Here is a 15,779-nt window from a genome sequence, read left to right as displayed (position 1 = left end):
ATAACATCTTTCTTGCTGGTACAAATAGCCACTGCTCTGTGAAATAATGCCATTTGATTATTTTGCAACCTTTCCAGAAACACTTTTCCAGACTTATTTTTGATGTGTGGATGAAAAATGTGTGAATGAAATAACTTTCTACCTGAGTGCCTTCAACTCAACATTCCAAAGATGGGTTCAGCTCATAACTTCTTTGAACTCATAGCATGTTCTGTCACACTTTTATTTATGTAAATCCTGGATTAAAGAGTAGAAATGAAGTTACAGTAAGAGCTTCAGAGGAGCAAATTTTGTTAGGGTAGATGAGAGGACAATTACTTAGCATTATTTTTTTTCCCTTAACCCAGTTATTCCCAGGTAACTCAGGACTGGCCATGTCTGCTAGTTACCTAAGAGAATTTGCACATGTTAAACACATTGGCATGATTGATGCAATGTCTGTTCTGGTTTTGATTCATCATTCAAAATGCTGCTCATTTGTATTCTTAAGCTAGCATCACACAGTGCATGACCAGTAGTTGACCATATTCCAAAGGATAAAATATGATTTCAAAAGTTTAAACACTTCCCTGAAAAGGTTTGGCCCATATTTTATTTTACAAAATAAAGTTCCTTCCAGTTTTAGTCTTATGTTTCACAAATCAATAATACTGTACAGGTGACAACTTTACAAAAATATATCTAAGTTGGCCTGCCAGCCAGTAATTGATCATCATTGTGCCAAAATATACAAAGTATGAATTTGAAACCAATCCTGATGGTATGCTGGGTAAACAACATGGCAAATTTTGGTGGTATGAAAGTACCTCTTATGTGCTAATATCAATAGAAATTACCCAGCTTCAAGCAGCAGACTGAGGGTGCCTCATTCATAACTCATTTCACCAAAAATTTCCCTCTGGAATAATCTATTAGCCAACTTTTACTTCATACCTTTTAATTCATAAGGCCCAACTGTTTCCCAAGTTACATACAAAAAGACATCTCTTGTTTTAGGAGTGAACATCTGCTTAAATGCTGTAGAAATAGTAAAATTGGAAACCCCAGGATTTGCTTTTCTATTAGCAGTGGGAATGAAAAGCATCATTGATTTAAAAGCAATCTGGAGGTTTTGGTAACATGGCTGAATAATATCAAAGCTCTGATATGTTCCTTTTTAGTCTGACTTAAAAGATTCCTTATCTGGAGATTTAAAGCAGGAATGTATCTATTAGAGGCCTGGCAGCCAAATTCTTCTATTCAGAGCTTAATGTACAGGCGTGTTTAGTTCTGCCATGTGTCTGGAAGCTTCATCTTAACTTCATCAGAAAAATCCTGTATTTGGCCTAAGGTCAGTGTAGCTGACTTGTTCTGATGCAGAAAATCCTTGATTAGGCATATGAGGCAATCCAGCCCCGTCTTCTGCTGATTCAAGAACATTCTTAGACTAAATACTTTGATGATATCATGTCAGGCTATTGCAGAGAAACAATGTGGAAGAAAAAGGATGTGGGTTTAGAATGTATATTTTTATAGAATAGTTTAAAGAAAATTGTTTTAGTTTGTGCGGTTTACTTTAATGCTTGGATTTGGTTTTACTTTGGCTATTTCTGGCTTTTATTAGTTATATGTTTGTCGCACTGAATATATTATTATTGATATTTTATACATAGCCTTGAGAGGGCTCTTTTGCATCAGAAGGCCATCTGAAGCATCTGCAAATAAATATGTAAATATTTTTAAAGTGCTGCAAAACAGAAAATATTATCCTTAACGCCAGAGTGTATTAAAACAATGGCAATATAATGTAAATTACAGCCATCTCAATCCCAATCATAAGGAATGATAATCATAAAAGAAAGCCTGCTGAATCAGACTAAATCAGACTAAATCAGAGTCATTTAGTCCAACATTTGTTTTCCACTGGAATCTGTCCCTACGTTTCCAAGAAAATCATGAAGAAATCATGAGAATAATGCCCTTATTGATTATTCATTCTACAACTCTGCCAGCAATCAGTATTCAGAGACATATTAAACAGAATAACAGAGTTGGAAGGGACCTTGGAGGTCTTCTAGTCCAACCCCGTGCTCAGGCAGGAAACCCTACACCACTTCAGACAAATGGTTATCCAACATCTTCTTTAAAAATTCCAAAACTTTCTTGTATATGTGTGTATCATTCTGCAGGCCTCCCAGTTATGTGATATTTAACTGACATAGTTTAATGAATGTGCACTGTCAATATTTGTGAGCCAACATAAACTTAAAAAGAAACATTACTAATTCTTTTCATACCAGAAGGAAAGATTATGTTTCTGAATCTTGGTTACCTCCTTCAAACCTATTCCACAGTTTACAATTGCAAAAGCAGCTTAAGATAAAAATAAGACATTGAGGAACAAATCTCTCACTTGACATGGATGTTGGGATCCCACTAGTAAACAAAATGAAAAATTGTGAGTAAATCTACTGACATTACTAATGTCTACTGTCATTTTTAAGACCAAGATTAAAGTAAGCAGTATTTTATGTCAAAGATATGGTGAATAAGTATTGTTAGTTCCTATCTGTTTGATGAGAAATGCCGCATCTACATGATTCTTAGACAGGAGTGCTAATTAGAAAGTGACATCATCTAGAAGTAATGGTTTTAAATTTATTACAAGATGCTGATCTAGTATGTATGCATAAATATGTATTTGTGGATGTAAATATATATGCTTGTGTGTGAATGTGTGTACATACGTATATGTGTGCATATGTGTATGGGGGAGGAAGGAGGCATTCCAGGAATTTAGGTGGAAAGTGCAGTAACAACTGATGTTTCTATTAAAAAGGCTGAAATTTTGCTATCCTATAGCCCAGTGTTTTTCAACCACTGTACCGCGGCACACTAGTGTGCCGTGACATAGTGTAAGGTGTGCCGTGGGAAAAAGACTTTATATATAGTCAATATAGGCACAGAGTTACATTTTTTTAACATTTTCTAATGGTGGTGTGCCTCGTGATTTTTTTCATGAAAAAAGTGTGCCTTTGCACAAAAAAGGTTGAAAAACACTGCTATAGCCGATGAGTAACCTGGTTTAAAATAATAGAAAGTACAGAAGCCCAACATGAATATTTTTTTGCTAGAAAGTAAGTCCACAGAAGATTTCAGTTTGTTTTGAAGATTTAGAGAATGAAACCATGTAATATCATGATAGGCAGATGTTTTCCATATGTTGTCAGCATGGAACTTCAGTCATTCCAGAGCTAGCTTGTATGATGTTTCATGTTACAGATTTCTCTGTGAATTTGGCTTCAGTTCAGCTTGTGCATACACTTCGTCAAACATTCTTCCAAAATTGTAAAACTATTTTGTCTTGTTTATTCTCTCTACCTCTACTCCCCCCCCATACTTTATCAGCATCTGAGCAATTGTATCCTATGTAGTTATCAGTGTATCTTTGTGTTAAATGTATAGTTATAAAATATTGCTTCCAGATTTCTCTTTAGCATAGCTTGCTTAAGTATAACATAAGCTACTTAAATTGAAGCTGAGGTGGGATAGAGAATAGGTAGGTTACAATAGATTTTTTAAAAATTGTTCTTTAACAGTTAGCATAACCATATTGTTTAATATTCAATTTAAATAATATTTTAAAAATAATGTTGGTTTATAGACAAAGCCATATTGCCTTACTTAGTCACATTCCATATTAAATAATATTTGATTTCTGTTTTTCTCTTGTCCTGCCATATGTTTTGGTGCAAACATTCAGTTCCCACAGACATCGTTCCTAGAAAACATGGGAAATAAAATCCTGATTCTGTTTTGCTTTATCTCTTCAGCTTGAGACCATTCAGAATTAAAGCCTTGTTGACAGAGAAAATAGAATAGGCTCTTTGTTATGATTCTGTTCCAATATTCTTCACAGGGAATTCCACGTTGCTCCGTGTATTGCCTTCTTTGTATGAAAAGCAGCAAGAACCTTTAAGCAACCACCTGAGAGAATTGGTAGGACTGATGCCTCATCTGGAACCATCTGAACAGCAACATCTTCTACAGCTTTTGCTAACTGTGGCAAAGAAAAAGCAGCCCAAGGTAATTTTTGTTCATTTCACATTTAGTCAACTCAAAACATGTGGCTCTTGAGTCAAAGGAGCCTGTATTTTTGGTACATCCCAGAACAATTAAACTTCTCACTAGGCCAGGATCTAAAATTCTTACCCATAACTTTTCAAAAATTGCCTCTCCAATCATGAACTTTGTATTAAGATTTGCTGAGTCTGAAAACCAATTAGACATCAGCTCCGCAAAGAGGAAAGTTCAGCACAGGCTGAATCAGTTGGCTGAATGTAGAGGAGGGGTGGGAAACTATTCCCTCTTTATGACTTGTGGACTTCAACTCCCAGAGTTCCTAAGCCAGCCATGCTCAGGAGTGTAGAGTGTCCTCTCTTTGTGCTTCACTTTAGCCTAGTGAATAACTATTCACTACACATTTATTATTTAGTGAATTTATTCATTGATACACTTATTAATCTCTAATCAGGTATCTTAATTTAACATTGGTACTTTTTTAAAATGAAGCCAAAATGGGGAAAGACAAAGCTTCAATTTACAGAGTTGCAAACTCTAAAAGCCACTGAATTTCTTGTTTTAGTGATTTCAACAAAATATTTTCATTTCCCAATCTAATATTTAGAGTTTGGATTTTTGAGGGGGGGAGTGGCCCTACATCCAGTTACTAATCAGATATAATCCTCCCTGGTTTTTATATAGTTTGTTTTAGATTAGACACCAGTGACGTGTGGTGAGGTTTATGGCTGGTGAGGCAGCAATTTTTTTAGACTTGTGGACTTCAACTCCCAGAATTCCACAGCCAGGCATGCTCAGTTCTGATTTAAAGCGACAGCATTTGTTTTTCTCCTTTGCTAAATAAGTTTCCTTCTTTCTTTTTCTTCTCCCTTCCCCTCACCCTCTCTCAAACACACACACACACATACACACACACTCACACATATATATATACACACACACACACAGAGAAGTTGGATTGTAGTGTTTAATTCCATGTAGCTAATTTACAGTGCAAAGCAGGAGTTATTTTTGCCCTGTCCAATCAGCTTTTCTCTTGCATTTTCTTTGATAAAAGGGACAGAAAGATTGTCTTTGGGTTCCCTCTTTGAATGAGAGAATCGGTTTTAGTCAGAACGTTCAAATATAATAAAATGATCTTCCTGTCTCGATCTGTTTCATTGGAAAAGATGCCCGCCTGAGGAAAGAGCCTTTCACGTCTCTGAAAGCTAGCCCGGGGTAGGATCCCTCCAGGATGGGCGCAAGACTAATCCACGTTCACCAGCAAAGGACAAAACTCTCTTCCACGGCCTCATTTCCCACCCGAAGCTTCCCTGTTTCTTCTCCATTCTTTTGCTTTCCGCAAAAACGGACGTGCTTTGGGAAGGCGGGAGCCCGGAGGAGCCCACCGGCGCCCGCACTGCCCGCTCTGGAAGTCGAACTGACGGCCGGGACTCTCCAGCTCAGCTGCTTCCCGGGCCGGTGGCGCCTGCCAGACAGGGCAAAAGGAGCTGTGGGGGAGTGCTGTGCTCAGCAGAAGGGCTCCCAGGGCTCTGAGCTTCCACCTGCCACCATCCGCCTTTCGCTCCACAGAGAAGAGTCAGTGGCACCGGCCCAGCTCCGCCGACCGTGCCCTTGGCACCCGAGCCTTCCGGTCGGGGTCAACCAAGGCCGGTCTGGCTCAGGGGAGGCCAGCCACCCCGTGAAGGGTCCAGCCTGGCCTCCCTGCTGCCCTCCGCCCCGGGATTCAGCCACGGCACCGCCCACCAGAGCTGCGCGGCATCTGGGACGCGCACTTGTCGGGTGAGGACAATGCAGGTGGGACGCGAATGGAGCGGAGGAAGCTTTTCTCCCCCTTCTCCCGCCTGAAAGAACAAAGGGAACCTCTGCCACCACCCGGGCAAGGTGGTCTGGAGGAGCTGGTAGGGGCTGCAAGCACCGCAGGCTGGACTGAAGCCGGAGGCGATACCCCTCCGGCCGGGTAAGGTGGACTGCCCTCCCTGCCTCTCCTACCCCCTTCCAACTCTTCACTCAAACAAACTCTCTCTCAAACAAACAAACACACACACAAACACACAAAGTTGTACCAGGAGGATGAAGTTTGAATTCCTCCCCCTCCCTCTGACCCACACGTACCTTTTCCAGCTGTTTCAGAGAGGATTTCAACTCTGCTCTTGCCTTGTATCCTCTGAAGAAGCCCCGCCCAAACAAGCGCCCTCTACTATGAGGCAGGAGAACGACGTGCAACTAGCTCAGCCTGACCTCAGCTCTCGCCTTTTTCCTTTTACATTTTTTTTCTTTTCATGATGACAGTGGTGCGGCTGTGTGCCTCACCTGACTGCACGTCACTGTTAAACACCTTAAATGCAAAATTTTCACTCTGACTCATTGTTCATTAGAAAAATAATTATTAGGCCATGTCCAGTAAAAGGTGAATCATTCCTAACCACAATGACATGCTATAAATTTATGGGAGATCAAGATATACCCTTTGTTTCAAACTTCATTTGTCCATTAGTATCTGCTACATTGAACTCTGCATATAATAATTAGCTTTTTGGAGACTGCTGTAGAAAAAAGAGCCAATGCTTGTACATTTGTACATTCACAAATTCCCATTTTTATTGGATTATGGATTGGACATAGGTGGTTCAGTTTTAACTGCCCTCTCCATGTTCATATAGTAAGAGCATGTTGAATGAAAAAGACGAATGTCATCTCAAGTACAAAATGTTTCATTCATCTGAGAATAGTCAAGTGATGAAAACACCACCTGCTGATAGTCCTGGAAGGTTAGAAAATCAGAAACCTTCCAATCAGAAAGCAAAATGATTCTTTTTTTTCAGTCTATTTCAAATGAATATGGTCTATGAGCTTAACATTATTGAGTCTAAATTAATACAAATTTTCTTGCAAATACTGTGTTTCCCGAAAATAAGACAGGGTCTTATTTTCTTCTGCCCCCATGAAATATGGCCTTGGGCTTATTATAGCGGAGGGCTTATTATTTTCTGGGCAGGTGAGAAGCAAGGCGCACCTTTTACCTTTCCAGCTCCGTCGCATTCCTTGCCATTGTGCTCAGGGAAGCAGCTGGTAAAAAAAAAAAACCTTCTCGCAAGTTCAATCAAACTTCTTGAAGTCACAAGAAGGCTTCCCTGAACACAATGGCGAGGAACGCGACAGAGCTGGAAAGGTGAGAGGCATGCCTTGCAGCCCAATACCACCCACCTTGCCCCAATGGTAAAGGCAGCCTGCCTGGTTCCCTTCCCCGCCGTCCTTTTACCGAGGGGTGGCAGGTCGGGGGGGGGGGAGAGAAGCGAGGCGCGCCTCTTACCTTTCCAGGTCCGTTGCATTCCTTGCCCTTTCGCCCATTGAATCCCCTTGTAAAAAAAAACTCATGAATTCAACTCATGAGGTTTTTTTTTACAAGGGGCTTCAATGGATGAAAGGGTGAGGAATGCAGCAGAGCTGTCAGTCTCTGGTAGCACTAGGATGCGTGTCTCGCTTCTCCCCCCACCTGCCACCTCTCGTTAAAGGGACGGTGGGGAAGGGAACCAAGCAGGCTGCCTTTACCATTGGGGTGGTAGGCGGTGTTTTTTTGTGCGAGAAGGAACAGATGGGAGGGGGTGGAAGCACTTTGCTTTGCCTGCTGCTGTTTTTGCGGCGAGCCCCCTTTTTGCCCCGCAAGCTGTACCGGTAGGTGGTACAGTGGTAATGGCGGGGACCGGTTGTGCATGCACTTAAATAGTTGGGAGTGGGCTTATTTTCAGGGGAGGGCTTATTATGGCGCATGCTCTGAAAAGCCCGATTGGGCTTATTAGCAGGGCATGTCTTATTTTCGGGAAAACATGGTATATAAAAAAAACTCAGTTTCTCCATTCATAATATTGTGTGTAATAAAGTGTTAAAAGGAAATGACCCTGCTCTCAAATTATATTCACTGCACAAAGATAAGAGGTTTCCCAATACATTTGGCTTAATAAACCTATTATAACTCTTGCATAAATAAATACAATACATGCAAATTGCTGCAATGATAATTGACATTTTGCCACTTATTTTTCATGACTAGTAAGCAGGGAAGGGCGCCAAAGCTTGCAAAATGAGGCTAAGGGTTATTCTAACCCCTGAATTTCCCAATCTAATATTGGAAGTGATCTCACAAGCATCATAGAGCACATTGTTCTTCCAATGTTACCACATTCTTTATATTGAATCATGTCCTGTAAAGGGATATTTCCTTGGATCTCAAAGTTAGATTGGTTCAGATATGTCTTGTGCTAATGAAATGACATCCTTGTCTACAACCCCCAATATGTACCTCTAAAAAGATAAAGATGTTTTATGATTAAAGAAAAGCAAGTAATTTTATAAGAAAGAAGAAAAGAATAATATAGTATAAACATTTCATGTTTCATGTACAGCCAGTTCCGTTGTGTAGGTAGAAAGTGTGTGCTATCTCACATTAGACCATATAAAATACAATAGTACAAAATTATAAGATACATATATTTCAGTAGTCTTTGGAAAAAATAAAAAAGAGCACCAAGAATTTATAAATTACAGTCGAAGGAACTTTTACAAAATATATAGCAACAGAGGGACTATAATTTCTTCCATAATTCCATTCTGACAGGACCCATTTTAGCCTTTGTTTAAACTATAGGTCATATACTTCAACTTTCAGCATAAGTCCCATTTTTCTGTTAAAGATATTGGGGGGGGGGGGTCTTGGAGACTTCCTTTGTATATTGTGACCTGGCATTTCAAGACCTTAAAAGAGAGAAAGAGAGTCAGATCTGGTCATCCATTAACCTAATTGAGAAGACTTAATATAACTTATTGCCTTTCAGCAGAACTTATATTACAGAGCAGCTAACAGCATGAAATCAAATAATATAATCTGTAAATAGCCCAGTGTTGCCTTACAGGGGAGCAGCATACAAATTTAATTAATAAATAATATCACTATATACTGCTTTCAATAACTTGGGGGGGGGGAATCTGGATTCATATGTGACATATAGATTTAGTCTAGCCAAAATGTTATTTGGATATTGATGAAGTTATCACATTATGAACAGAAGTAGTTTGATATCCTGAATATCAGTTTGATCTAGGAAACCTATTTGATTTCTAGTTATTGATAGGAAAGCCATTAAAAGAAATAAGGCCAGCTGCCCTTCCTTCTACTAATGAGAATATAGAAGGACAAATTAGCCAGGTCAAGCTAGAGGCCTATGGAATATGATGTTCAATGCTACTTGCTCAGAAGAAAGAATGCAACTTATTTCTAGAGGAAATATTTTCCTGTATATCTGGCCAACCAGCAGCTATCCAAGGTTGGCATTGGCTGCTTTTTGAACAGGAAATTTCCAGATCAGATTGGGATGTTGAAAAATCGCACAGAACAAATCACCAACAAAACAGTTCTAGTTCTAATTAAGACAATTACATGGATATATACAGGAATGAAGACTCAAAATAGGCTTCACTTTTTAATATCTGAGGTACTCAGCTGGAATAAATATCTTGCATGCTACTGATAAGTGTCTCAAAATAGACAGGATTTTTTTAAAAATCGTCTTAGAAACCATCATAAGCACACAGCAAGAGCAGCATTTCCAAAGAGTGCCTTGCTGTAAATTTAGTTTAAGCAGATTTGTATTCCTTATGATCTGTAAGATGAGCTCAAAAAGGAAAAAGAGAAAATTTAGACTTTCTTGTAAGGGAAAGATATAAAGTTAAATCTTCCATACTTGTTTAGGTAGATTATATAATATAAATTAAGATAAACAGAAGCTTCAGAGTCAGATAATGGGTTAGAGTTAAATGAGCTACTTTCTCTGTTTTGTATAACTGAATGTAATTCTGTCTTAAACATCTTATTTTTCATTCTGGCTGGTGCATATGGATTTCTTGATTTAGGCATATTACACTATACATGGATTAAATGAATATCACTATCTAGTGATGTATATGTAACTGGTCCTAATTACAAGCAGGACTATTATTGTGATATTGAAGATTTTCTTATTAAGTTATATGTGTCTTCTGGAAAATTTATGCCTGTACATTTAGATTTACCATGTTCTGATGAATTCTTGCAGAGTCATGCAGATTATAATTTCAGTTTTTAATCATGATATTGCAAAAAGGGTACCTGGGGAATTCGTAAAATAGATTTTCAGCATAGTTCCATAAATCACATCCATGCATGTATGACTTCATTACCACCTTTTTCCTGTGATTGCAAAAATGCGCCTAGATTTCATTTGTTTCAATTAATGTACAGGGATGTATTTATAATTTGTCAGACTCTCAATGACCTGAATCCTAACTGCTGTAAATATGTAACTTTCCAATACAATACAGGTAGTCCTCGACTTACGACTATAATTGAGCGCAAAAATTCTTTTGCTAAGTTTGTTAAGTGAGTTTTGTCCCACTTTACAAATTTTCTTGACACAGTTGTTAAGTAATTTCTAAAGTTCTTAAGTTAATAACATGATTGTTAAGTGAATCTGGCTTCCTAATTGACTTTGCTTGCCAGCAGTTCATAAAAGGTGATCACACGACCTTTCAACTGTCATAAATATGAACCGGTTGCCAATCATCTGAATTTTGATCATGTGATCATGGGGATGCTGCAACAGTTGTAAGTGTGAAAAATGGCCATGTGATTTTTTGCAGTGCTGTTGGAACGTCGAATGGTCAATAAATAAACTGTTGTAAATGGAGGCTACTACCTCTATATAGAGGCTATGCTAACTTAAATACTAATTTAAATCATCTAAAAATCTGCCTATTAAATTCATTCTTCACTTTAGGCATAGAATGCGACATTTTAAGCATTTCTAACAAAACAGGAATTTCTGTTGCTTTTTCACAATAATTATCATCAGAGACTTTAACTGAATTTTTAAAAAGATCAATAAAACATATTAGTCTAAGAGGAGAATCTTGTAAATACTGTAGGATTTTTTTAAAAAATAATTTCCTTAATAATGAAATGCTAAACCAAATAATGTATAACTTCTAGCAGTAACCTGTCAGTATATGTTGAGAATAATTGAACTTGAATTGACTTATTTAAGAATTACAAGCAAATGGATGTTTCTTTACAAAAATCAGTCTGTAATTTATGTTTCACCTTTCTTTTAGGTTCTCAAAGAATGCATTTCTTCTCTAATTGATCATCTAAGAGATCCTCTTTATAACGACATCATCTTAGACATATTCATAGAAATATCAGATTATGAACCTGAACTGTTGGCCAATCTACTGCCTGTACTGAAAGAAACTGGGGAGACTTTTCCTAATTTGATAGGGCAAATGGCAAAGATTTTTGGAGCTGTTGGACAGGTTGATGAGGTATGCACTATTTTCTATTTTTAAAAGGAATTGATATTCTACTGTGTTCTTATTCTACTGTGTTCTGTGTTCTTACTGTGTTCTTGGAAATCTCCAATCAAAAGTAAGTCACATTAAGGTCTAAAAATGATAGCATTTTCACATTTTCCACAAAATATGCTATGACAAATCAATAACAAAAATAATAAATTATTGCACCTGAAAAATGTTTTATATATGTCTGATTATTTCATGTTTAAATTCGCAAGGAATTAATATCATCTCCACGTAACAAAATCTTGTTATATGCAACCTGATCACTTTCACTCAAAACAGAATGCAATCAGTTCATTTCTTGAATTTTCCTTAGGAGTTCCTGTTTTATATACAATAGCATGCCAAGCACTTTGCACTGTTAATAGATCATCCTTAGTTTAAGTGAATTTTGTTTGCCATGAAGATATTAAGTCTGTTAAGTTTATCAAGGCTTATATTAATTTTCCTCTGGATATATTAGTTGCTGTGAACTGAATTTGTGTAGAGATTTCACTCTTAAGAATTACATGCAGCTGAATTACAATGTCCTTCCTTAAATAACTGGAAGGAACCACACTTGATTATAGCCAGAAAACAAGTGGAACATATTAAATGCAAGCATTTCCCAAAATGTATCTCAATTTACTACAGTTTTTCCCCATATTGAAAATTCAAACAAGAAAGTGGCTTCATCTATCACATCATGAAACATTTTTCCTTGAATTTTATTGATGATGGTTGCCACACCTTAAATTTTAATGTTCATGAGAAATGTTCTATTTGTTCAATGGGTATAACTAAAGTCTATGTTTCAGGTTCAAAATAATTTATTCTAGGATGTGTTTACACGATAAAGTTTGAGTATTTGTGTCTGTCTGTGTGTGTGTATAAACTGTGTCTTGTATATAATTTGATATGCAATTTGTTTTTTTAGACTCACCAGTTTGCTTACTGGAAAAGCATGTTGTGACGGAGTCTGTTATAGCTGTCCATACTCTGAAAATAATTAGAAAGAAATCCTTCAGATCTCATACAATCCAAGCACCTCTATGAGCATAAGCCTGGGAAAATGTGGCTGTTTTAAGGAATTAACTCATTAAAGCCAACCTTGAATTAGCAATACTTTTTTTAGAACACTGAAAATTGATGTGGATACTTTAATTAAAAGGAGAAAAGTACTGTGCTTGTATGAGATCTGGTGCAGTTCTTGCTAATCCTTTTCAAAATGCAGAGTTCTTGTCTTCATTGCAACATTCACTATAGTGGTAACTATTTTTTCAAAAAATCTAAATATATCAAAGACTACAAAAGATTGGGCGAATCTCTGATTTATAAATCTATCATATCTCTATCTATCTATCTATCTATCTATCTATCTATCTATCTATCTATCTATCTATCTATCTATCTATCTATCATCTACCTATCTTACGTATGTAGACTCCCATCTCACAATAAAGTGACTTTATATGGCTTAAAATAAAAACAGTTATAAAATCCAAATGTTAAAAAAACCTACCATTAAAAGACTTTAACAATATTATTAATAACAGGATAATGGAGAGAATTGATGCTAAAAGCAATGTAGCCATCTCCTGAAGCAAATGTACCCATTTCCTTGAAATCCTGAAGCCTGATGACACAGCTATGTTTTAAAGGATTTCTGGAAGGATATCAAGGATGGAGCCAACCTCACATGGAAGGGGTGTGTGTGAGTTGGGGACAACGTTCCACCAGATGAAATTGTTTCACAGACAGGACTGGTGGCATATCTCTTCTACTGGATTTCACAGGATGGCAGATACATTTGGGAGAAAGTGATCTCTCAAATAACCCATCCTTGTGTGATGAAGGGCTTTAAAGGTCAAAACCAGCACCTTGAATTGGACCCAGAGAGAAACCGGCAACCAACGCAGCTTGTGGAGAAGAGATGTAATATATGCTGTTCTAGGGTCTCACATAGCTGCCTTGCAAAAGTGGGTGAATGTAACTCTGTCAAAGCCCCCACAACTTGGTTTCTTGTTAGTTTTTATTATAATATATAATATGTTACTCCATTTCACTGAAATATGAAACATTATTATTATTATTATTATTATTATTGTTGTTGTTGTTGTTGTACAATTGTATCACAGCGGCCAGTTGTTTCGCCGGATTTGGCATTGGTTACTAGTCGGGCCCCACCCAGGGGCCTAGGACGTCATAACGTATTTTCGTAATATGCGTGCAGATCCAAGCAGTGCGGCTTTTTGCATTTGACTGATGGTGATTTTGTCAATTTTTAACTGTTTTAAATGTAATTCCAGTGCTTTTGGAATAGCACCCAGTGTGCCAATTACCACTGGAATTACCACTGCTGGTTTGTGCCATAGTCGTTGAATTTCGATTTTTAAGTCCTGGTATCTTGCGATTTTTTCATGTTGCTTCTCGGCGACCCTGCTATCACCTGGTATTGCAATGTCTATGATTGTGACCTTATTTTTCTCAACCAGTGTGATGTCTGGTGTATTATGCGCCAGTATTTTGTCGGTTTGTATACGGAAATCCCACAAGATCTTGACCATCTGATTTTCTGTGACTTTTTCAGGCTGATGTTCCCACCAGTTTGTTGCTGTTTTAATATTATAATTTTTGCACAAATTCCAATGGATCATTTGTGCTACTGAATTGTGCCGCAATTTATAATCAGTCTGCGCGATTTTTTTACAGCAGCTGAGTATGTGATCAACAGTTTCGTCAGCTTCTTTGCAAAGTCTGCATTTGGCATCATCAGAGGATTTTTCGATTTTGGCCTTAATGGCATTTGTGCGGATAGCTTGTTCTTGCGCAGCCAGGATTAGTGACTCTGTTTCTTTCTTTAATGTACCTGTTTTTAACCATAACCAAGTTTGTTCCCTGTCCACTTTATCTTTTATTTTTTCCAGAAATTGACCATGCAGTGCTTTGTTCTGCCAACTCTCCATTCTTGATTTTATCACATCTTTTCTGTATTCTTGTTTTGTCTGTTGGGCCTTCAGTAGATTTTTGTTCTTTACTTCGATTAATAGATGTTCTTGACTTTCTTTTAAATAATCAGCCAGTGCATGTTTTTCTTCTTCAACTGTTTGCTTCACTTGTAATAATCCTCTGCCACCTGATTTTCGGGGCAGATATAGTCTATCAGTATCACCACGTGGATGTAAACTGTAGTGCATTGTCATTAGTTTCCTGGTTTTTCGGTCCAAAAGGTCCAAATCAGCTTGTGTCCAGTTAACTATGCCAGCTGTGTATCTTATAACTGGTATTGCCCAGGTATTTATGGCTTTGATTGTATTTCCACCATTCAATTTAGATTTCAAAATTTTCCTAACTCTGTTGGTGTACTCTCGTCTGACAATAGTTTTTACTTCTCCATGCTTGATGTTATCCAACTGCAGAATGCCTAAGTATTTGTAGGCTTCATTTTCTTTGCATTTAATTAGTTGGCCATTGGGCATTTCAACTCCCTCAGATGCAGTGATTTTGCCCCTTTTTATGGATACAGTGGCGCATTTTTCCATGCCAAACTGCATTGAAATATCGGTGCTGAATACTCGGACTGTATTTGTCAATGATTGGATTTCTATTTCTGACTTTCCATAGAGTTTCAAATCATCCATATATAGTAAATGCGAAATTTTTTCAGCTTTTTTGGCTGTTTGGTAGCCTAATTTCATTTTTTTTAAGATTACTGATAGTGGGATCATTGCGATGATGAAGAGAAGAGGTGAAAGTGAATCACCCTGGAAAATTCCTCGCTTGATATTAACCATTCCGTAGCTCTCATTCCCTACTGCCAACTCAGTTCTCCATTGTTTCATTGCCTTTTCAGTAAAGGATGTAATATTTTTGCTAATGCCAGTTGTTTCTAAGCATTTTATGATCCAACTATGTGGCAGTGAGTCAAATGCCTTTTTGTAATCAATCCAGACCATATTCAAGTTCGTTTTTCTGTTCTTACAATTTTCTAATATCATTTTATCAATTAGAAGCTGATCTTTTGTGCCCCTGCTCCTTCTTTTGTTGCCTTTTTGCTCTACTGGCAAGATGTTGTTTGTTTCCAAATAATCCATCATGTTATCTGCAATAATGCCTGTGAGTAATTTGAAGGTTGTTGGCAAGCATGTTATTGGTCTATAGTTTTCAGGGGTTGTTCCTTTAGTTGGATCTTTCTGAATCAAGTATGTTTTTCCAGTTGTCAACCATTCATCAATTTGGCCCTTTTGTAAAATTTCATTCAGTTGCCTGGCCAATATTGCATGTAAACTGGTCAGATATTTGAGCCAGAAACCATGTAATTGGTCCTTTCCAGGTGATGTCCAATTCTTTACCTT

General features: G+C 37.6%; 1 protein-coding gene across 13 annotated transcripts in view; it reads left to right on the top strand.

The window, feature by feature from the left end:
• Positions 1 to 15,779, top strand: part of VEPH1 (ventricular zone expressed PH domain containing 1) — a 144,229-nt gene that overhangs the window by 38,418 nt on the left and 90,032 nt on the right. For all 13 annotated transcript variants that reach the window (XM_032225403.1, XM_032225404.1, XM_032225405.1 and 10 more), the window contains 2 exons: positions 3,899 to 4,065; positions 11,203 to 11,412. In XM_032225403.1, coding sequence (XP_032081294.1) covers positions 3,899 to 4,065; positions 11,203 to 11,412 — 377 coding nt within the window. The remainder of the gene's footprint in view (positions 1 to 3,898; positions 4,066 to 11,202; positions 11,413 to 15,779) is intronic.

Source organism: Thamnophis elegans, chromosome 10 (genome assembly GCF_009769535.1).
Source record: "Thamnophis elegans isolate rThaEle1 chromosome 10, rThaEle1.pri, whole genome shotgun sequence".
NCBI classification, from domain to species: domain Eukaryota; kingdom Metazoa; phylum Chordata; class Lepidosauria; order Squamata; family Colubridae; genus Thamnophis; species Thamnophis elegans.
This window is presented reverse-complemented; position numbering and strand designations above follow the sequence as displayed.